Consider the following 24024-nt stretch of genomic DNA (forward strand, 5'->3'; position numbering starts at 1 on the left):
GAGACACGACAAGGACGCAAGTCGGTGCCCGGCTGCTGCTTCTCGCTTGAAATAGTTCTTGGAATGTTTGTGTTTACGATGGAGCAGCGTTGAAACATTTGATTGCTGGTCATTTCGAATTCTGTCTCGATTTAGAGGATTCACAGGGAAACTCCGGCACAGAAGTGCTCAGTAAGATCTACAACAGGCATAGGCAAACTCCTGCCCTCCAGATGTTTGGGACTACAATTCCCATCACCCCTAGCTAACAGGACCAGTGGTAAGGGATGATGGGAATTGTAGTCCCAAACATCTGGAGGGCAGGAGTTTGCCTTGCCTGATCTAGAAGTTCATTTATATCTCCCTGCGTCCTGAATTGAGACGACCTGGGAATCAAGGGGGTGGGGGGGAGAGGAGGAAAGTGCTGTTTTCCCTGTCCTGCCTGAGAGCTTCCTGGGGTGCCTGGCTGGTAACAGGGCGCTGGATTTGAAGGACCTTTGGGTGCTAAGTAGGATTTCATCTGGCTGTGCAAGTTTGGGCAGCCCTGTCCTCCACTCACCGAAACTTTTGAGTAGCCTTCAAGGGCAGTTTCTGATTTGATCCCAGAATGTACTGCTTTTCCTTACGATGTCCCTATTTTCATTGGAGAAATGTTGGAGAGCATGGAGTTGTCCATCCCTGAGCCATCTGAAGGCAATCCTGTATAGGGAAGGTTGTGGGGTTTTTTAATGTTTTATGTTTTATTATGTTTTTATATATGTAGGAAGCTACCCAGAATGGCCGGGGCAACCCACAAAGGTGGGTTGTTTACTATTAGGAAATAAAAACTATCTGATTTTTAGATGACAATTGAAGGCATCCCTGTATTGGGAAGTTTTTAATGTTAGTATGCTCTGATATTTGACCAAACTGCGGGAGGCAGTGGAAGACAGAAGTGCCTGGCATGTTCTGGTCCATGGGGTCACAAAGAGTCGACACGAGTAAACGACTAAACAACAACAGCATGCTCTGATATATGCTGTGAGCTGCCCAGAGTGGCCGGGAAAACCCAACCAGATGGGTGGGGTATAAATAATAAAATGTTGTTCTTAAATTATCGTTATGGTTATGGAATGGGATGTCCCTGTTTTCATCAGATAAATGTTGGCGGGTTTGTTGGGTCTTTCTGCCTGACACATTGTAAACCACATGGGGCGGATGGCGTTTAACACGCCCCGGTTAAGTATTCCCCCACACACACACACATCTGTTCTGTGCAGGCAAGGAACAGAATCCTAAAAGCAGCTACTCCTGGTCTGCTACTCCCAACTTGCAAAAACCTAGCAGAGCTAAGGAGCAACACATGAGACAGCGATGACGCTGTTGTAAATAAAAATATGCCTTTTCCTTATGGGGTATCCAAGAGCCCATATAGAGTCCTTACGTAGGTTCCCTATTGGTAGGAGAAACTAACAGAGGCCAACCAGAGAATATTGAGAAGCAAAGCAGCTAGTAAGCTTGATCTTTATTGATCTGTTGCAACAGGGTGCTCCCCTTACATGCAGGAAAAGAGGAGGACCCACAAAAATGCTGTGCAAGGGCTTATAAAGACTTTTGAAATTCCCATCCTGTAGATCAAGACCACCCCCAGAAACATTATACATACATCACAGAAGGGGTGTAACCTAAGACCACCCCTCAGATACATCACAGAAAAGGCGGTCTAAAACAGAACATTTGCATGTTGTTTTTCTCCTGTCGCTTGTTTATTTCCTGTCTGGCAGGTTACTTGATTGGATTGCCTGAGGAGCCTGGCCATTCCTGTAAGGACTCTATATGGGCTCTTGGATACCCCATAAAGGAAAGGGGCATATTTTTATTTACAACAACGCTTCACACCTTCTAATTACTTCTACACCACAAACTGTTGCAGAAGCAGCACTAAGCAGGCAAGACACCTTTCTGCCGGCCCGAAGCTTTAAAACGGTGCATTATCTTTGGAACTGGGACTTTTACCTGTAGCAGCACATTCAGAAAGTGTAGAAGCAGAGGGCATCCTACGGAAGCAGGCTGAAATAATGTGACTAAATCAGATCCTGCCATGTGTTGCAATAGATTTATAAATCACAGGGAGTTGAACTACACCAGGGGTCAGCAACCTTTTTCAGCCGTGGGCCGGTCCACTGTCCCTCAGAGCTTGGGGGGCAGCGGACTATATTGGGGGTGGGGGGAATGGATGAATTCCTATGCCTCACAAATAACCCAGAGATGCATTTTAAATAAAAGGATACATTCTACTGATGTAAAAACACGCTGATTCCCGGACCATCCATGGGCCGGATTTAGAAGGTGATTGGGCTGGATCCGGCCCCCAGGCCTTAGGTTGCCTACCCTGGACTATATGACCCTTTGGATCCCTTCCAACTGTTGCAGGAATTTATGTATTTGGGGGGGGGTTGCCCCTCCAGCAGATATCATGCACATGCAGCCCACTACCAAAATCTGCACAATCACTTTTGTGACTTTTGTGATTTGTCCCCCCAAAACATTTCATCGCAGTTTCTTCCTATCTATTCAAAGGGCCTCTGCTGTACAATACCAAATGTAAGAATTCACTGATCAATGTATCTATGTACTGGTTCACTGGGAAAACTTCAGAAATTCATATAGACATGTGAGCTCAGCTCCTCAGCAGCCCCTCTGCCTGAGTGATAATCCCTGGCATCCTGATACCTGAGTGCCAGACAGGTAGCCATTCCAGAAAGAACAAACCCAGATGAAGACAAAAGGGTGGGATGAACTTGGCTGGGAAACAGGGAAATGTAAAGATCTCTTTTGTTCCACTTGATGGGTGTTTGGTGGAGGGCAAGGGGAACCATGGGGCAGGGTCCAGGGTCCTCAGATTCCTGCCACCAGACCTCCCCTTTCATGACATAACCATGATGTATGAGTGATGTAGTTGGGGGGCTGTAACATGGGGATGAGCAGCTAATAAAAGTTTGTGGGCTCTTTTGTTCGGGGCTTCCATCTTGTTTCACCTGGTGGCAGGTGGGAGTCCTGTTGCAACAGTCTTCAATAAAGACCAAGCCTCCTGGCTGCTGTTTTGCTCTGGTACTCCTGGCTGACGTCCTTGGTTTTTTGTCCAAGGGAGCCCTCAGATTTCTCTGTTAACAGATCTCTACGATTCTATGATTTTATTATTGATGCATTCTCCAGAGATATAGTTTTTTCACACAGAGAGAGAAATAAGTTGTACGTTGTGTAATTTATTGTTTTAACGTTCGGATAACTGAGAGAAGAGGCAGGATGAAACATGACCAATGCAGTTTTGTTTTACGGTTCAGTACTCTTTTTATTTTGAATTACATATGGGAATGGGGAGCACCCTTCTCGTTTCAGTGCTTGGGGGTCTCTCAGATGCCCCTCCTGCCCTGGTGCAGAAGGAACGCTCAGCTGACAGCCGTCCAGTACAGTTGCTACAACTGTGCAGCCCAGCTTCTTGTGGTCTTCCTCGGCCTTTGCAAATAACGGCAGTCTTCCAGGCGCTTGGAACTACAACTCCCAACAGCCCCTCCTAATATGGCTGTGCTGGCAGGGGGCTGATGGGAGTCCCAAGAGAAACTGGAGGGCGGCAGCTTGCGAAAGGCTGAGCGAGGGCTTGACAGGACCAGCATGGACAAAATGGACTCAGCTTGCAAAGGTCTGACATCTTTGTGAGAAAAGAACTCACAAGATGAGAACTGTCATTGGACAGAATGATTTTATTAATTTTTGCTAATTTTCTTAATTACTATTCTTAGAGACTCCGAAAATGGTTAACATTATAAATTATTTCCCATTATTTTTCATTCCTTTTTTTTTAAAAAAAAGAAGCTCACTCTTCTTTGAATCCTTTAAAACGTTTTTCTTTTTGCTTTACCCATAAAATCAAAGATATCTTGTTCAGTGTTGCAAAATCCTCCATTTTGATTTGCCATATTTAATATTCTATATTATTTTAATGAATGTTGAATGTTATTTTATTTGCATAGTGTATATTGTATTATGCATATTGTCTGATTTATATGATGTTAGCTGCTCTGAGTCTGGCTTTGACTGGGGAGGGCGGGATACAAATAAAAATGTATTATTATTATTATTTATTATTATCTCGCCGAGTTTCCATTTGTCAGATCCATCAGCCCTTGCATAACCCATGATTTTTGGCAATTTGGCAGTTCGTCTTTAGCATCATCATTCACAGCAGCTGGGAAAACATTTGGGTGGAATTAATTCTCTTTTGTTTTGAAGAGTGCTTGGATTTCATGTGCACCAGGAAGGACTGCTTGGAACCTGGCGTCCTGGTCATCCAAAAGCCAGAGGGACCTGGGGGCTTCTCCTAAAACTAAAGCGTGGCCTTTGAATCTGCCCATTTTCTACCTCTGCAGCCGGAGGGCAGAGCTCTGCAGCCCCCTGGGGGGTCTACGTTGGGGGTGACGCTACACGGCGGTGGAGGAAATGCCAAGAGATTTCAGTGTCACTTCCACGGGGAAATGGTCACTAACAGCCAAGGCCTGGAAAAGAAAGGAAGAAACAGCGGAGTTAGGGGGAAGAGGAGGCTGTCTTGGGGGGGGGGCACGCAGAATCAGAGAGTTGGAAGGAACCCCAGCGGTCATCTAGTCCAACCTGCTGCGACGCAGGAGTCACGGTCAAAGCATTCCTGAGAAAGGGCCATCTAACCTCTGCTTAAAAACCTCCAAGGAAGGAGAGTTCACCACCGTCCAAGGGAGTCCATTCCACTGCTGAACGCTCTTGCTATCAGAAAGTTTCTCCTGATGTTGAGTCAGAATCTCCTTTCTGGTAACTTGAAGCCATGGGTTCGAGTCCTACCCTCCAGGGCAGGAGAAAACAAACTTGCTCCATCCTCCGCGTGACAGCCCTTGAGATATTTGAAGATGGCACATCTCCCCTCAGCCTCCTCTTTTCCAGGCTCAACGTGGCTGCCAGGTCAGCTCTCTGTCTCTTCTGCTCCAGGCTAAACATCCCCAACTCCCTGAACATTCCCCGCTGTTTGGGGTGAATTCGTTTCTTCTAATGCGCACACACCTCTCAACTGCCCTGTTTCAAATGGGACATCCCTAGAAGAACAGAAGCCAAACCTGGCTTCTGGTTGGATCCTGGAATGTCCTGGTTTTTTGGTCCAACAAAAGTCCTTGTCCCAGAGCACTGGGCCAGCAACACTCCTTTTTTCAGTCTGGCACTCTGGCGTGTGTCAGTCAAGTTGTGCCCGAGCACTGGAAGGAAAGTTGCTCATTTGGGGGGTCTCATGACGGTGGAAAAGACTCCCATCTGTCATCGCTGGTTTAGCTGAGATTCCTGCACTGCAGCAGGTTAGACTAGAGGATCCTTGGGGGTCTCTTCCAACTCGAAGATTACATTATTCTAAGACCAGAGTTCCCCATGCCCAGCCTGGTCAGCAGTCACCATCCCTCCCTCCCCCCCCCCACTGGGAAACCCGTGAGACTTTTGAAACAGCTGCTCACGTCCTTCTGTTGCAGTCTGAAGGTCTGCTGGAAGTTGTTGACTTTGGCTGAGCCGGGCAGGATGCCGCTTCCGAGTCTGGGGCCCACCGCCACAATCCTGCAAGGCGCCACAAGGGCACAGTTACATTTGGGAAACTGCTCCACAGGATGCGAGGGGAGCCCCCGCCCCCACCCCACCCTTAAAGGTAAAGGGACCCCTAACCATTAGGTCCAGTCGTGGCCGACTCTGGGGTTGCGACGCTCATCTCGCTTTATTGGCTGAGGGAGCCGGCGTACAGCTTCTGGGTCATGTGGCCAGCATGACTAAGCCGCTTCTGGCAAACCAGAGCAGCACACGGAAATGCCGTTTACCTTCCTGCCCGAGTGGTACCTATTTTTCTATTTGCACTTTGATGTGCTTTCAAACTGCTAGGTGGGCAGGAGCAGGGACCAAGCAACAGGCGCTCACCCCGTTGCGGGGATTTGAACCGCTGACCTTCTGATCGGCAAGTCCTAGGCTCTGTGGTTTAACCCACAGCGCCACCCACGTCCCTTAGGTGACTTTAAAATGGGTCTGAGCCATCAAGGCTGCCCATCTCTCTCGTCAATAATATCTAGATACCGCTTCATAGGCAAAAATCCCTAAGGGGTTTACAGAAAACACAGTCAAATAATCTTTGAAAAGAAAAAACGAAATGTATAGACAAAACTGAAGATCAAATTACAAACAACAACATCTACACAGGGAAGCCATCAATAAAACTTTCAGTTAAAAAGGTAAAGGACCCCTGACAGTTAAGTCCAGTCACGGATGACTCTGGGGTTGTGGCGCTCATCTCGCTTTACTGGCCGAGGGAGCCGACATTTGTCCACAGACAGTTCTTCCAGGTCATGTGGCCAGCATGACTAAGCTGCTTCTGGCGAACCAGAGCAGCGCACGGAAACGCCGTTTACCTTCCCGCTGGAGCAGTACCTATTTATCTACTTGCACTTTGACGTGCTTTCGAACTGCTAGGTTGGCAGGCGCAGGGACCGAGCAACAGGAGCTCACCCCATCGCCGGGATTCGAACCGCCGACCTTCCGATCAGCAAGTCCTAGGCTCTGTGGTAACCCACAGCGCCACCTGCGTTAACTTTCAGTTAAATATCAGCAAATAATAAAAAAGAACAACGGGATGAATCTGATTGTTGTCGGCATCCTCCTGTCTCGAGAGACAATGGAGTATGCCTCCGGGGGTGAAGTCGGTAGAGTATGAGACGGTTAATCTCAGGGTTGTGGGTTCAAATTGGGCAAAAGATTCCTGCATTGCAGGGGGTTGGAACAGATGACCCTGGTGGTCCCTTCCATCTCTATGATTCTATGAGAATCGCAGTGCCTGTTGTGGCTGCAGAGACCAGTCACTCAATACTGCTGCGTTGTTTTTGCTGTCCCAAAGTGGCTTTGGGGGGCAGGGGGGGGAGAGAGAAAGAGCCTCCGGGCCCTGGCCTCCCGCCACTCACCTGTCGTAGGCACAGTGGGTGCTGGTCACTGTGGTGTCTGCCGTGTCTGGGATGAGCCACTGGAAGGCGTTGTTGGTGCGCAGGCGGATGCGGGGCCAGTCCTCAGGCCGGACGTAGGAGCAGCCAGCGTTGAAGTCTCCCAGGAACATCATGTCCTGCCAGGAGGAAGAAACAAGCTCAGGAGGCGGTTATGGATCCCAGGAAAGACACGGCTCAGAGTTGAAGCTGACTCTTGGGCAAACACACACACGCATGCCCAATATGAACTGGCCCAGACCCTGCAATCGTCATCTGAGGCCCTTCTCCATGCGCCCCTCTCCACAAAAGGTCTGGAGGGTTGGCAACGTAAGAGCAGGCCTTCTCTGTGGTGGCTCCTCGTTGGTGCAATGCTCTCCCCAGGGTATTATACACCAATAAAGTTATATCCTCTTACAAAATCTGGAAGTAGGAATTGCTAGAGGAAATGTGGAGTGATGGGAACATACAGTCATATGTGCTGGGACTGTCCGTTAGTTAATGAATTTTGGAAACAGATTGGTATAGAAATATTGGGAATTGTGGGAAGGAACGTGGAAATAACTAAATTAATGGTTCTTATTACCCTGAGTAGTACCGAGTTAAAAACAAAAGAGGAATGCAAATGGGTAAAATGGATGGTAATTGCAGCCAGACAGGTTATAGCAGTAATTGGAAAAATGCAGAAGAGCTAGTGGTGAACCAATGGAGGTAAAAACTGAATAATATAATTTTAGAATACCTAACTGTGAAGATACATAGAATGAAAGGGTTTAAGGTCAGTGAGAAAGAGGAGGATTGGTTTGAGAAGATATTGAATTATTTGAGTAGGTTTGAACAATTTGGGGCAATTAAAATGTTAAAAGTTAAATAAATCTTGTGGAAGGAGGAGTGTTAAGGTATATAGAAGTGTACATATGGTTGATTTGAATATGTTATTATTGAATATTATTGAACATGTATATTATTGAATATGTACATTATTGAATATTGTATACCCAATGTATCAGCCCCCTTGTGGGTTTCACTGTTTGTGTTTTGGTGGTTGGTAAAAAATAAAATAAAATTATTATTTTTTAAAAATGCTCTCCCCAGGGAGGCTTGCCTGAAATGTCTTTAAGCACCAGGCAAAAACATTCCTCTACTCCCAAGCCTTTGGCTAATTAAACCATTTATGGTGGACAGTTCATTACTCTTATGTGTTTGTGTGCTGCCAACACACACACACAAAATTATTATTACGCACACATATCCATGTCCATCTGTGATGGATGCCTTAGTTGAGATTTCTGCATTGCAGGCGTTTGGACTACATGACCCTCAGGGATCCTTCCAACTGTACAGCTCTATGATTCTATTATTCCTTGATATTATTCCTCACACACACATAATTAATTGTCTGCCACCTCAGTCTCTGAGTGGTGCGAGATCCCAGGGCTCCAGGCGCTCACCGAGGGCCCATGGGAATGAGGCACAGTGCAGCCTGTGGTTTCTTTATGATATATGGCTTATTTACACATATGAACCACACCTGAGCCTACGATGGAGGGGTTCACAGCATTAACATCTGAAGAGGGTCTTGTTTCTCCCATAGATGCCCACAGACATCAGCCGCCGTGCTCTGACCCTCTCTCCAGCCTGCCGCCTTTACCAGACTGCAACTTTTTTCCTCCAGGTCACACCCCAGCCAATTCTAAAACTCGAAACCCCAGCTTTTGTTCTTTTCACTAACTATCGACGTAATTGCTGGAGGAAGGGGCCCACCCACCTGCCCAGAGCTCTCTTAAGGGGCCATTGCCTTCCTTTTCCTCTCCCAGGCTTACGTTTTAACATTTCCCTTGATTAAATTCTAACTCCTACTGGACTGAGGAATTTAGAGGAGTCTGGTACAATGGGAGCCAACTCCTATGGGCTGAGGTACCTTTGACCCCCCCCATACAATATTTGAGGGGGCCAAGTGGGGGCAAAGTTGGTTGTTGTTGTTTTTGTAAGCAGCCCAAAAATGTCATGATTTATTAATATTTGGAGAAACTTCATAATTAGAACACAACCCAAACTGTACATTTTACAGTCACATTCTATTTGTAAACAGTTAAAAGCCACTGGCGAATTTTGCATCTCCAGACACAACAGCTAGAATCAAGGCAATGAAATGAGAGCGTCTTTCAGGGAAGTTTTAAAAAATTGGTTTCTTTTCTTTTCTTATCCTTGTTTAGTGTTTCATCCTCAAACTAAACAAGCTTCAGGTGGGAGGGGGCAAAGTTGATGGGCACTGCCATTCAAATGGTATGTGTGGGCCATGTCATGTGATCATTTATGTGGGGCAGGACTTGCCCCCCCCCCAATATTTTATTCAAGTTGGCACCCCTGTCTACTACCCACAAAATCTTATACCACATTTTTCGCTCCATAAGACGCACCTAGTTTTTAGAGCTCTCCTCCCAAGGAGGATGTGATTCAGAATATATTTTTTTCTTGTTCTCCTCCTCTAAAAACTAGGCGCGTATGCAAAGGAGATGCAGCAGCGAAGGGGAGAAATTGCAAACGTCGCCTGAGGAGTTTGGGCAAAAGGGACGGAGAGGAGGAGGCTGGAAAAGGGGCCTGTGCTGCTTGGGGAGGGGGAGAAAAAAATGGGGAGAAGGAAAGCCTTCCAAGCCTCCGTGGGGATCGCTCTCCTCTTGAGGAGGCTGTGATTCAGAATATATTTTTTTCTTGTTTTCCTCCTCTAAAGAGTAGGTGCGTCTTATGGAGCAAACAGTGCGGTATGTGATTTTGTGGACCACCTCCCACCCTCAGGACATTGGTGGCTCCTTAAAGATGAGCAAATCATCTCCGTCCCTTTCGCCCAAACTCCTCAGGCAATGCCTGCAATTTCTCCTTTTCGCTGCTGCCTCTCCTTTGCCCTCTCCCATGACTCTCCACTCACGGCAACCTACCTCTTCTCCCTTCGCCCCACTTCTTGGTCCCCCTCCTCTCCATCCTCTTCTTCCCCTCTCTTGGCAGCTGCTCTTCTCGCCATCCTCCAGCCAACATCCCCAGAGCCCACTGCTCCCAAACCTTCCCGGGGCTTCAGGGGAAAGGGGAAGCCGCTGGCACCCCGGGAGGGCAGAGCAATGGCGCGAAACCGCACTCAGGTGATTTGGCTCCAGGGACCACACATTCGCTCCATAAGACGCACAGACGTTTCCCCTTACTTTTTAGGAGGAAAAAAGTGTGTCTTATGGAGCGAAAAATACGGTACATATAAATGGGACTGGAGTCTAATCTCCACAATGCCCCCGATATTTCTCAAGCAACCACCGGTGGCAAGCAAAAGTCACCACTTTGTGGGGGGGGCACTTACATCTGTCCCCCACTTATCTCTCACATCCAGGAAGACGTCGTAGAGGGCATCTATCTCGGCCACTGCTTCTTCGGGAGCGGCATGCAGAGGCACCAGGATCAGTTCCCCCACCTCTGAGGGAGAAGTCGCAGTTAAGAATATCCAAAGAGCATCTGTTGGGTCAGACCCACGGCCCACCCCCTCCAGCATCCCATTCTCCCGGAGGCCAACCAGACACCCACCCACCCAGAAACTAGCAAGCAGGATTCGAGCACCAAAACCCTGTCCCATGGTTTCCAGCAACTGGGATTCATAAGCATTGCTGCCTCCACCTGGGGACACAGAGTATGGCCTCTCTCCCTCCCCTCCACCTTCTCCTCCCTTCCGCTGGCTGTGCCAGACCTCTTGCCCCTGTTGTAAGAAATTTTAAGGTCTTAGATATATAATAAATGTTCATAAATGTACCAAGCAAGCAGGTACATAGATCAGCACAGGAAGACCAACCTGAAACCATTTTGACTCCTAAACTGACCAAATGTTTTCTCTGCAAGGAGGGAGGGGGTCAGGGAGCCTTCCCATTGTCTCAGGAATTGGGAAATCACCATCTCAAAGGAATGGCCAGACTACCAGGAAAGGCAATCAGATAAGGCATTATTAGATTAAAAAAACAGGAAAAACATCAACATTCAAATTTCTGTGGTAGACCACCTTTTCTTTGATGTAGGTATGATGTTTGTGGAGGGTGGTCTTGGGTTACATCCCTTCTGGGATGTATGTATGATGTTTCTGGGGGTGGTCTTGATCTACAGGGTGGCAACTTCAAAAGTCTATATAGAAGCTTTCACACCATTGTTCTGGGTTCCTCCTCCCTTCTGCATGGGGAGAGCGGGGGACCCTGTTGCAACAGATCAATAAAGATCAGGCTAACGAGCTGCTTTGCTTCTCAATATTCTCTGGTTGGCCTCTGTTATTTTCTCCTACCAATAGGGAACTCTATATGGGCTCTATATGGGCTCTTGGATACCCCATAAGGAGAAAAGGGCAGATTTTTATTGTTTACAACACCCCAAAGCCACAATGCTAGCGTGGGATGTAATCCACTGAGAGCAGTCCAATGCAACATTCCTTGTTTTCCTAGAGTGGACATGCAAGGGGATGTTTGGTCCAGCCAGCGGCGTAGCGTGGGTTGTCAGCACCCGGGGCAAGGCAAGTAATTTGCGCCCCTAAACCCTAACCTGCCGCCACTGCCAGCTTCTTCTTGCTGCTGCCTGGGCTGGTCGGGTGTGGTTTTCTCCCGCGCTCAGCGCTGCGCTGGGTGGCCGCTGCACTGTCCCTCCCCCAGATAGTGCCTCCCTCGCTCTCTCTCTGCTCCACACCGCAACGCACGCCTGGCACCCTCCCCCTCCACAGTGGGCGGTGACCCGGCAGCTCGGATCGGATTCGCACAGTCAGCACTGCAGTGAGAGAGAGTGAGTGAGCCAGGTAGGGGCAGAGAGTTGTGAGTGCGAGCGCCCGCCCCCCAAATGTTGTGCCCGGTGTGGCTGGCCCCCCCTGCACCCCCCACGCTACGCCACTGGGTCCAGCCAGTCGAAACTTCCTGTCCCACCTGGCCTGAAGCACCCTTCCTTGCATGCAACTAGTGAATGGGCATGACCTTTTCAGACCTGGGAAAAGGCCAAGGCACGCTGCCTCTCTCTCTCTCCTTTTCATCTTCTTTTCGTCCTGCAAACTTCCTGGAATGAACTGCTGGCTGCCAGCCAAGCAGTCCCCCAGGTCATCTCCCTTATGGGATAAACCTGTTTATATACGTTTGTAACTTTAAACCTTAATCCTGCCTGCAGGGATCACACTGTGCTCTGTTGATCATGAGCAAACTTTCTTCTTATTGCTTCTTTATTGCTTTTGGACAAGCCATAAAATTATTAGCAGGGGGAGAAATTTATTAGCAGGAAATTTTTTTTTATAATGAATGATTTTAGAGTATTGTGTTGTGTTGTACTGTTTTATTGTTGTTAGCCGCCCTGAGCCCAGCTTCGGCTGGGGAGGGCAGGATATAAATAACATTTATCATTATTATTATTATTATTATTAAAATTAAAGCATTCAAAAAACCAAGAGCACCAATAAACTAAAAAAAAATTAGCATGCTGGATACCTTGGCAGACTTGCCAACAACATAAAGCCCCGACCAGAGAAGAATGTTAGATCAAGTTGATGGATTATGCCGAAATGGCAAAAATGACCAGAATAATCAAAAATCAGGAAGACCAAAATTTTAACTAAGAATGGGGGAAATTTTATAATTTATCTTTAAAACCATTGTAAACAGTTAAAATTGTTAGTAGGATTGGAATAACACTTGTAGTTTAATGGTGAATTTTGGATATAATGGAGATGTGAAAGATTTGGATTATTATAAAAGATGCAGGAGTGGATAATTAATAATAGGACCCACAAAAGGAAGGAGGGAAGTCCTGGAGATTCTATGGAATCTTGTCTATATGTTGTATGTTGGATATGTGATTGTAAAACTGTAATTTGAAAAACCAAATAAATAAATTAAAACAAAAAAAAAAAAATTTCAGCAGGTTCTGAAAAGAGTGCAGTGAACCTGATATCAAGAGGCAGGGAGTTCCAAAGGGTAGAAAAACTGAAAGACTGATTTCTTGCAGATGTGGAACGAGCGTTATGTGGCAGGGCCAGTTTCTCCTCTCTCTGGGCTGCCCTGTCGGCTGCATCAGATGAGAGGGGGAGGGGGGGGCTGCTTACGCGTCTGAGGTGCCGCAAATTTCACAATGAAGGGCTCCCGACTGAAGGTGTCGTTCCCGCAGGGCTCACAGCCGTCGTCATAATAGTAGCTGTCCAGGAGAAAGACGTTGTCCTCCCTGTGTGGAGAGAAGGAGGAGGAGAGAGGCAGGGCCTTGCTTGGGTCCCTTGCAAGTGATGGGTCAGAGTCTCTGGCCACCAAAGGGAGACGGTGACAGTTTGCAACGAAGTCTGGGAGAGGCACCCTGGGCATCTCCACGTCCTGGGAGACTTGTGCCACCTTAAGGGCGAACAAATACATCGTGGCACAAGAGTTCACGCATTACAGCAGCTAACGAGGGTGGGAAGTGAAACATCTCAGTGGTGGGCTGGGAAGTCATTTTCTAATTAGAATTAAAGTGATGTTGAATTCATTTAAAAAACTGAAAAGCAATAAAAATTAATTGGCAAAAAAGAGAGAGATTTCACAGTCCACTGTACCAGAGTCCTAGTTATCCCGGGTTCCTGCTACACACACAGTTGGGGCTGGAGGTGGGGGTTATTTTTATTATTAATTTGTTCCCTCCCTTCACCCTAAGGTCCCAGGGTGCGTTACAACATCACACCACAATGTTAGAAAACAGTTTAAAACTTTATGTTGCAGCCTCTCTTTTAAGTTCCTTTGCTCCCAGATGGGTACCAGCCAGTTGCAAAGTGTTCTGGGAGGCAAACACAAAATATGTAATTACAGTGCAATTCCACCTTATGTGGGGATTCGGTTCTATGGGTTCTGCATATATGCAAAAGTTTTCTATGCGTTCCGCATATATGCAAAAGTTTGCATATTCAAATACTTGGAAGCATCCCTCATGCGCCCGCCCTGTGGCTTCTGGAGGTGGCACGTGAGAGTTTCTCACCCCACCCTCGCCAAGCGAGGCAGAGAGCTAAAAAGTTATTCTTCCACAGGGAAAGCCCGCTACAAAAATAACTTTTGAGCTCTCTTCCTTGCTTGCATTTAACGTGTGGGATTTAAACCAGACGCCTTCAACCATGTATTGTTGAAAATGTGTGAGTTAAATGCACATTAATAGCCATCGTGCTTTGTAACTGCCTGTATTTTCCTGCAATGCCTTTCCTTATCTTTACAGTTCCTCACCACCAGCAATGTAAAGCTATCTACCTGCCACTCAGGACCCCACATCCTGCATCTGATGCAGGTTTCTGCCATAACACTTTTGTTGTTGTTAAGGTGCTGCACAGGACTGTTTTGCTGCTAAAGTTGTGGGTTGCTGTTAAGTTGTGGGTGAATGTATCAGACGACACAGCAATTCTTCAAACATCTCTTGTTTATTCACAGACCCAGAACAGAACTGAACTGAAGGGTTCAGCCAGCCTGCTTATATAGAGCTCCACTACCACACAACAGTAACCACTTTCTGTAACTATCCAATCACTGAACGTCACTTTCAATCCCTTATTTGCATATGTGGACCTGAGTGAAAACTATCTACAGCATCCACCTGCTGGCCCAGGGTGGGAACTTCAGTACATAACAGTTGCTGCTGCCCCTCTGGAAATCTCCCTTCCAATGATGCTGCCCCTCTCACATTACATCCTGGGCTCTGCTTGAGGCTCTCACCTGTAAACAAAGAGGTATTGCTCCTTGTAGCTGTTGCGACCCAAAGGCTTGCTGACCACATAGCTGTATGGATGCGGTGATGCCCTAAAAGGGAAGATTAGCAATGAAATATATTCAATTTGCCTGACTCTAGGCAAATAGAGGAAGAACGGAGAAAGTGGGTTGGTAATCTGCGGTGTTGCCTCTTACTTCAAGAGCTGCCATCTCACTCATCCCAACAGCTGCTGCAATGTCTCCCTTTTAGGGTGTGCGGTTGCTGGGGCAAAATTCCTAGGATTTTTCTTTTCCCAGAGAAAAAGGGACTTTGCCAGGACTTGTCATCCTTACCACCCTCCCAGTCTCCCCCAATCCTGGAGTGCTTTGATCGAATAAGTTTTGATTGCACCTAAAAGCCACCCAATCTCTAGATACCCTTTTGTCAAAAAAACCTCACTGGTTCAGTTGGTTCATCAGCTTTTTCACTGCGCTCAGGTCGGCATCTCGGACCTCCTGGATGAGGGTGATGTCAAACAAGAACAAAATCTGTAAGGAGGCAGAGCAGAGAGAATTTCACCAGCTTCAGGACTCAAGCTTGGATGAATGCGAGGAGCTGGATGTGGAAAAAGAGGTGAGCAGCGAGGAAAGGTGGGAATGTTCTGGTATGTTGTGGGTTTGTGGGGGGTCAGTCTAGATGATGCCCTGAGTCCTAGTTCTCTACCCAGTGAGATTAAAAGCTGACAAGAGGAGTTTGATGAACTAGTTAGACCAGTTGCTTTGTAAGACAGTGGCCTTAGCACCCCAAAAAGAGTGCAAGAGCTACCACTAAGTGATGGCGCCCTCCAGGAGGCTTCCCCCCCCCCACCTAGCTGGTATATAGATGGTAAAAGGTAAAAGGTGAAGGACCCCTGGACGGTTAGGTCCAGTCAAAGGTGACTATGGGGTTGTGGCGCTCATCTCGCTTTCAGGCCGAGGGAGCTGGCATTTGTCCACAGACAGCTTTCTGGGTCATGTGGTCAGCATGACTAAACCGCTTCTGGTGCAACGGGACACAGTGACAGAAACCAGAGCACACAGAAACACTGTTTACCTTCTCACCACAGCAGTACCTATTTATCTACTTGCACTAGTGTGCTTTCAAACTGCTAGCTTGGCAGGAGCTGGGACTGAGCAATGGGAGCTCACTCCGTCTCGGGGATTCAAACTGCTGACCTTCCGATCAGCAAGCCCAAGAGGCTCAGTGGTTTAGACCACAGCGCCACCCACGTCCCTTTCAGGCTGAGCAAGCTGGCGTTTGTCAACAGACAGCTTTCCGGGTTGTAGATAGAGGAACAAGAGCCAGGTAAGTGTGAGTAGAAAGCAGGCTGACACACAGACCCGTTTGCCCTGTGCTGGATCCAAAGCTGTGGTTAATGGAGAAGCAAGATCTGTTGGGGTGTTCATGCTGCAATCCCCTATGCTCAGGCTGCATAAATGTGTAAATAAAACCATACAGTATGTCCTAAAGACACCACCGTCTCCACTGACTTTCGTTCCAAGGAAAGGGAACCCTGAATAAGTGCCTGGAGCTCCTGGATTCTTTCACTGCCAAGAGATTGGGGTGGCAAGTGACAGCTATCTTCTACGAACATAGAAAACGAGATTGTCGGGGACCATAAACCCCAGCCTGATTGCTAACAGCGAGTGCGGAAAGTTTCCAAGGGTCCATGGAGCATGTCTGTACAATGTGAAGCCGTAAAGATTGCTTCTTTGGAGGAGCCCAGCCTAAAGCGTTTGAACGAAAACCCCTGGAATAAGTGTCTCTCCTTGGCGGTCAGATGGACTCACGCTGACGATGAAGTCTGTGACGGTCTGATTGGACAGCTTGCTGTCTCCAAAGGTTCTGATGTTGAAAGCACCGACCCTCAAGCAGAGGGTGGGCTGCAGGAGGTGGGCTGCTATGCTAAAGAAGACCAGCAGAGGCAGTGATGTCATGGTCCTTCTCCTGCGCAGAGAGAGATGCAATCCTGCTGGTTAGAACCCTTGATAGGAGGAGGAGAAGCAGATCTCCCTTCCTTCAACTCCTGCCTTCTGCCAGAACTTTGCTGTGCCTCAAAATTCTAAATTAATTCCGGAAGTGGAGTGTATGCGGTTGGCCACAGCTGCCAGTGCCTTCACAGTTCACTGAGGTCTTCCCTCTCCCCCAACACCCCATATTCCTGATATTCTGCATGCCCTACAAAAGAAAAAAGAAAAAATCTGGGTGTGATTGTGCATTATGGCGCCACCTTGAGTCTTTCACTGTGGAGCCTTCACAGCTCCAGAGCAGGTGCTCTTGCGCACCAGCAGAACGCAAACAGAATCTCGATATACCTGGCCATACATTTGCACGGCTGTTGCTTCTGCAGTGCTTTGCTAAATCTCATGGTGTGTGTGCACTGAGGAAAGGAAAAGGCAGAGATGAACAGCTGGTGCCAAACTGCACAGCCTGAGCACTCAATAATGAAAAACTGGGGAGGTGGGGAATTAAATGGAGGGCTCCCGCTGTGTTGGCACCGGTTTGGGAATGAGACAGGCTGATGAAGATGATGGACTATGCCAAAATGGCGAAATTGACCGGGAGAATCAGACACCAGTACGAGAAGAAGATTAGGAGAAAATGGGGGGGGGGATGTATAATTCATTTAAAAGAACATTGTAAATAGTTAAAAACTTTGGCAGGATTAGAGTAATACTTGTAAAAGACAAAATATAACGGAAAAGTTAATAATAGAGGCAGTAAATTGGAAGAAAAGGTATAAGTTGAATAAAAAGGGATGGACAAGGGAAACCAGAAAGGGGGAGGGAGGAGTCAAGGGATTCTGAGAATCCTAAATGTAAAGGTAATTGATATGTTTAAATTGAAATTTGTTATGTAAAATTTAATTAAAAAAATATTTTTGTTTTTATTTTTAAAAGGGAATGAGACAGACTGGGGAATTGGGAATGCCAAAATCTAGAGAGAAAGGCAGGTGATAAGTTTGAATGCATCCTTCCTTAGACACATACACAGAGCACACACAAACCCAGGTATCTGTCAGAGGAAATCAGTTCTGCTTGCTTGGAGTGAGGCACAGAAACAAAGGCAATAAGCAGCGTGAGCCATTTTCATGGGGATCACAGGCAGGTCATCCAGCCCCCCAACCCCCCAAGCATGTCTGAAACACTAAGCTTAGAAATAGACATATCCCCGTAGATCCTAGAATGAACACATTCACATTGCACTATGCCACTAATCTGTACCTGTTTCTTTATCACAGAGCATCTGTGGAAATGGAAGGGAAACTGCCAAAATCCAACAGAAGCAGAAACCGCAAGGTCCGGTTTCTGTGTCAACTGGCCCCCAAAGGCCAGCGAAAGAGCTTCAAGAGGCAGGAGAGTTGCTACAAATTCTGTCCCCCCAAAAAACTTGAGAGAGGAAACTGGGCAGGCAGGTGCAAAAGGAGGGAGCCCTCTCGGTGCCCTGACCCTCCGACCAGACCCTGCTCTCAGCCACCCAGACCCCTCCAAGCTGGAAGCTCTTACATGTTTCCTGAAGGTTGTGGCCCCGCTTCCAACCTGCTAGAGCTGACTTGGGTTGCTGCGTTCTTCCTCCAGGCACACTTCAGCGAAGGTCACCTTTTCCTGGTGAAAGACATTATTGTTTCTTGGGTGGAGGCGGGGGAAGGCTTCGGCTAATTCCTCTTTCTCCCTTTGGGTCCCTTGTGTTTTCCAGGGCACCAGAGCCACTCCTGGGCCAGGGCCATAAATTGTGAGGTGGGGGCGGGGGCACTCATGCACAGAACCTTTCTTCTTTCCTTCCTTCTTTGTCCCCTCCTAATAAAGGGGTCGTAAACCCCTGTGTGGGATTTGGCCTGGTCAGACAAAATAGGGAGAGGCAGACGTGGTCAAGGCAGGAAGGTCAAGACGATGCCCAAAAAATAAAGGGCTTTGCTTGCCTTTTGTGCTGGACCCCACATCTTCTGCCCCCAATTTACTTGTCACCTTACAACACACACACACACACCCCTTGTACTTTTCTCACAGGGCAGTTGGGCTATGAAGCGCTGTGCCAGTGAGCTACCCCACCCAGCCGCCCACTGTCTTAATTTTCTCAGAAAGCTAAATTTGCACAAACTGTAAGCAGGTGTGCGCCATATGCCCAGAGCTTTGCCCCCAAAGGACTTAGCCATGTCCCTGATGCTGGGAATGCCGGGCTCTCATCCACAGCCATGGTGTGTCCTTCTGTTGCTGTATATTATCTGCATCAAAGAAGTCTTGCCCTCAAAGAAAACTGAAAGCCAAGTGGATGACAGATTGCATTGGGACTCTTTACCTTCGCCGTTCCCGATCGTTTGGAGATGGTCCATGCACCCCCGCTTTCTTAAAACACTTCACAGCCGTGACCTTGCCAGCTGTTTACTTAGTATTATATTTGTACAGGTGTATGGGAGACATATGGCCACTTTCCAAGGAGAAAAGTAGTAGATGGGTACAGTGTGGGGCTTTTATTGTTGTTGTTCTCAAAATCGCTGCTCTTGAAGCAGATAAGAGTCACAATGGAAGTTTCCACAAACACAGCCAGCATTCCGTCTGGCTGCAGAAACATCACCCAGCTGATACTGGACACCAAGAATAGCCCAAATAAATTGGTTTGCGCTTCAAAAACTAGCATTCAAGTAGACCTGCACAAAGGTGAATGCCCCTGGAAGGGTGTGTTCAGGGAAATAAAAGCAATAATGGGACAAAATGTGATCAAATGTCCAAAGTTGGCATTACTTACCCTTTATTCGGGAGATAATACTGTTATGAATTTGGGAGTGCCAGACTCCTCTAATCCCAGGATCTAGCAAGTTTTAAAATCTAATTAAAGCTAATAAAGCCAGGGAACCAGGCTGAGGGCCTTCTCAGTAGTGATGCCCACACTGTGGAATGCCCTTCCATCAGATATCAAGGTGATGAGTCATACCTTGGTTGTCGAATGCCTTGGTACTCATACGTTTCAGCTCCCGAACGATCAAAACCCAGAAGTGAGTGTTCTGGTTTTTGAACGTTCTTTTGGAATCTGAATGTCCGATGCGGCTTCCGCTATTGTTTCTGGTGCGCCTGCAGAATTGGGAGCCAGTTGGAAGCTGCGCCTTGGTTTCCGAACGTTTCAGAAGTTGAACGAACTTCCAGAACACATTCTCTTCGAAAACCAAGGTACGACTGTATAACCTTGGAAGACACCTGAAGGCAGCCCTGTATAAGGAAGCTTTTTCAGGGTTAATGTTTCATTATGTTTCATATATGTTGGAAGCCCGGTCAAGAGTGGCTGGGACAACCCAGTCAGATGGGCAGGGTACAAAGAAACAAACAAATAAATAAATATTATTTCTTCTTCCCGCATTGGGGTGATTGCCTGGGAGATGGGCCATTAGGAGAACAAAGGATCAAGGGGGCTCGGTGCGAGACCGCAAATGGGTGGCCCCCTCCCCCAACAGATAAAGTCAGGGTTCGATATCAGTTCAAGCTTCAGGGCGCCCCAGATGAAGGTCCGCCACTGGACAGGTCTGGGCTTGAAGCCCAGCTGCACAGCTGTATCAAACGCAGCAAAGTGACCCTTACCTGTGTGGAGCTTGAGCAAGCAGCAGGATTCTCACGCCACGCATTGTAATGTGCAAGCAGGCTAAATGCACAGGCTTTGCCATGCTTTATGCAGAGCTTGAGTCCCTCCAACCTGGCCTGCTGCATCCAGGGCCCAGGGGCTGCCAACTTGGCACCCTTCAGAGGCCGTTGGGTTTTTTGACTACCTGCCATTCTGTGCAGCTTCACGAAGAGTCAATGAAGCGTTGGCCAAAAGCTAAGATGACTGAGCAGAGAGGAGTTATTCTGCCTGGAGATATGAGACCTTGGATACAGCTCTACCATTGTGGTTGAGGTCTCACACAGGCATGATGACTTAGGACCTTACTGAACGGAGTGTGTGTTGGTCAGTGTGGTGTTGTACTGTGGAGAGTGTATTAACTTATGGTCTGTGTGTGTGGTTTAGGAACTGCGCGGCCAGGGAAAAAACAATGCTGTCCAGGGTTGTAAAGACTGCAGAGAGAATAATTGGGTGCCCTCTTCCCACCTTGGATCAAATCTATGCTTCCAGGTGAGAAGCTGCAGATATAGTGCAGGATCGTACGCACCCCGGAAATGATCTCTTTCAGCTTCTGCCTTCTGGAAGAAGGTACAGTATAGGGGTATAAAGACCAGGACTAGCCACCTGAGAAACAGTTTCTACCCAAATGCAATTCTGGTTTTAAATGCAGTATAAGGAGTCTCTATAGTATATTGTATTTTAAAATGGGGTTTCAGAGTTTTTAGGGGTTTTTGAATGTCTTATGTAGATTTTTCAATTTCATTGTTCTGTATGGGACAATGACAATAAAGATATCGTATCGTATCGTATGGTGTCGTATCGTATCGTATCGTATCGTATCGTATCATACTGAGAGTTGCTTGGAGTTTGTTAAGAGAGAGCTAGTTAAGATCCTTTTCTGTTCTTGTATATAGTAACTTGAGGAAGTCTGCTGTAAATAATAAACACCTCTAAGGTGTTAACCAAGTTACTGGTAGCAGCGTTTTGTTCCTACTTCGTCCATCCTGCCTGCAACTGATTGCTTTCTGGAACTCTGCGTATGCTCTGCTAACGTCCTGCAACAGGTCAAAGTTGGTGCAACACCAATAGCTCGAGTCTCTCCAACATGGCCTGTTTGCAAGGAGCACAGAGCTGCCCCAGAAGTGCGCCTGGGTTTGCATCTGATCCATCCACCCCTGCTGCATCCAGGGCCCAGGGGCTGCCAACCTGGCACCCTTCAGAGGCCGTTGGGACTCCCATCAGCCCAAGGTGGCATGGCCAACAGTCAGGGATGAGGAGAGTTTTAGTTCAGCAACAGCTGGAGAGCACCGCATTGGCCACCTCTGTGACCTAGGACCCATGCAGAAGGCTTCTTCCCAGGCCCAGCTGGGCTGTTGGCTGCAGCATTTTATTTGCATCCCTTTATCACCAAGGATTTATTCTGGCCTTGAAAGGCACCTGTGCGGCTTTTGAGCTGGCGCTGCAAAGCAGGAAGGGTGGACCTGAACGTGTCTCTGTGCCCCTGCATGCAGCCCAGGCCTGTTATTTTGGCAAGGCTGAAAGGCCAAACAGCCACAAAGGGATCCTTTGATGGACTGTACCCCATTGAGTCAGATCTGCGTCCCCCTCATTCCTACTGCCCTGGTCAGTGCTATCATCTCTCCTCAATCTTGTGTCCTCCAACATCAGGGTTCAAACAAGGTACCAGTGATCTCCATTGGATTTTTTTTTTTGCTTCCGTTTGAGAGGCAACGGAGGGTGCCTCAAACTGCTGCGTTAGCAGCACCAGTGATTTCTCGGGGGTGCAGACCTGGACAGTGTGTCTAGAGGTCCTGGGCTGCCTAGATTACAAGACCCCCCCCCCACCAGCCTCACTGATGTGGTCCAAAGGAAAGCAGAGCAAGATGCTTGGCACCTGCTGAGCAGCAAGAGTTGATGGAAGGAGGCGTACTGGGCACCATCCAACTGTCTTAGGGACCCTGGATTTGTGAGAGACTTACTCCTTCGTCTTTCCTCCCTTCTTATCACACTGGATTATTTTACCAACGTGATAATAAGAGAGAGAGCAAATAAAAAGTAAAGACGATCATGTTGGTCCATATGAAGAAGGGGGGAAATATTCCAAAATCCACAATTGGGCAACTTGGTTGTCATAAAATCCCAACCCAAATGCCACAAAAGAGTGACTTTCAGGTTATCTAGATCTCCTCATCAGGGCAAAATGTTACAGCTCCTGCCCTAAGTAATATCTGGCCTGGAGAAAAACCCTTGCCATTATTTTGAGATATCGTGAATTGGTCCAAATAAAGGGGCAGTAACGTATTGCCCAATTGTGGATTTCTGGAGCAAAGACAAAGAGGCATGAAACTTTTAGGGGTCAGACAGAAGATAAAGCTCTCTGAGCCCGCTCACCGAAAGCTCATTTTGCATGACACTGAACAGGTGAAGCAAAGACTACAAATGAGTGTTGCCTTTCTGGAGAATATAAAACAGTGCTGAAACAGATGGGAGGTGAACAGGGAGGCTTAAAATAAAATAATTAAACAAACAAATCAGAGATGTGGTGAAGAGAACCCTGGCCCTACATAAAGGCAACTTGTATAAGGTTACCAGACGTCCCTGTTTCCCGGGGACAGTTCCCGAATTTACAAATCAGTCCCCATACAAAATCCATTGAAAAGTGTCCCCGGATTCATTGAAAAAAATCTGGCAATCTTAAACTTGTAGGTTCTGCTCTGGGATAGGGAATGGTCTTCCTTTGCTTAAGCCCCCCACACCTCATTCATCCTGCAGTGTAGCTCATATTTCAATCCCAGCACTGGCTAGGTAGCCTGGAGCTGGTTGCTTCATACCTTACAGGGCTGTTGTGATTGTCAAAAATGAGGACAACTCCCCCCTCACCTCTATGAACCTGGCTTGAAACTCCTAAGAGCCTTACTGTATCAGGCCAATGGCCCATCTATTCAGCATCCTGGTTAGCCTCAGTGGCCAGCAGGGTCATAGCTAGGGGGTGGTGAGGTGGGGCCCCACCAATGGGTGCAGGTGAGGGGTGCGCAAAATCGGCTCATAAATATGTCTGTAAATAAAAATATTGATTGTTGCCTCATAAGAAAAGGTTTTTAATAGAGGGTGAATTGAATGGAGGAGAGGCAGAAAGAAGAGCTACGTAATTTGTCCATGGCTAGGGGGCGTGATCTAGAAGACAGTTCTGCCAGGGGCGCAAGATCACCTAGCTACGGCTCTGGTAGCCAGGCAGACTCCACAATGGGAAGCCCACAAGCAGAATCTGAGCACAAGAACAATTCTTCCCTCCTGTGGCTTCCAGCAACTAGTATTCAGAAACATTCCTTTGGCTAACCATGGAGGCAGAGCGAAGGCATCTGGCATGAATTTGCCCAATCCTCTTTTAAAGCCTTCCAAGTTACAGTAGTGGCCATCTCTGCCACTTGTGGGAGGGAGTTCCAAAGTTTAACTGTTTGCAGGAAATGGTAGGGGAAAACTGTAATTTCAAAAGCTGTGCATCGGTAGCTATTGGGGGCTTCGCCAAAGAACACCGGAAGGGCCTGGATGACATTGCTGGATGAGCCCAGCATCCCCTTCCTCGCAGTGCCAAAGGGAAGCAACTGCCCCCACTCCCCACAAATGGGACCCGGGCATATATTGCCCCTTCTCCTGGAGGAAGAATGTACAAGTAGCCACGTGGACAGCTTCGCGAGCAGAGAAACAGCAACTCCGGAGCCCCTTTTAAAGCCATCGACGTCGGGGC

At 47.6% G+C, this 24024-nt stretch overlaps 1 protein-coding gene across 5 annotated transcripts; it reads right to left on the reverse strand.

The window, feature by feature from the left end:
• Positions 1-3204: 3204 nt before the first annotated feature.
• On the reverse strand, positions 3205-20410 carry DNASE1 (deoxyribonuclease 1). Of its 5 annotated transcripts, none has more exons than XM_081840038.1 (10): positions 20261-20278; positions 18200-18298; positions 16484-16640; positions 15114-15202; positions 14681-14764; positions 13066-13181; positions 10318-10430; positions 6960-7114; positions 5481-5577; positions 3205-4511 (listed from the first exon to the last, which is right to left on the reverse strand). In XM_081840038.1, coding segments are annotated over exons 2-10 (888 nt in total). In that variant the 5' UTR covers positions 18202-18298; positions 20261-20278; the 3' UTR covers positions 3205-4436. The 5 variants fall into 5 exon arrangements, with proteins under 5 accessions (XP_081696164.1, XP_081696163.1, XP_081696166.1 ...); XM_081840037.1 differs by lacking the exon at positions 20261-20278 and adding an exon at positions 18990-19085; XM_081840040.1 differs by lacking the exons at positions 18200-18298; positions 20261-20278 and adding an exon at positions 17918-17938.
• Between the last annotated feature and the right edge of the window lie 3614 nt (positions 20411-24024).

This window comes from Podarcis erhardii, assembly GCF_964252035.2.
Source record: "Podarcis erhardii genome assembly, chromosome: 14".
Lineage (NCBI taxonomy): Eukaryota > Metazoa > Chordata > Lepidosauria > Squamata > Lacertidae > Podarcis > Podarcis erhardii.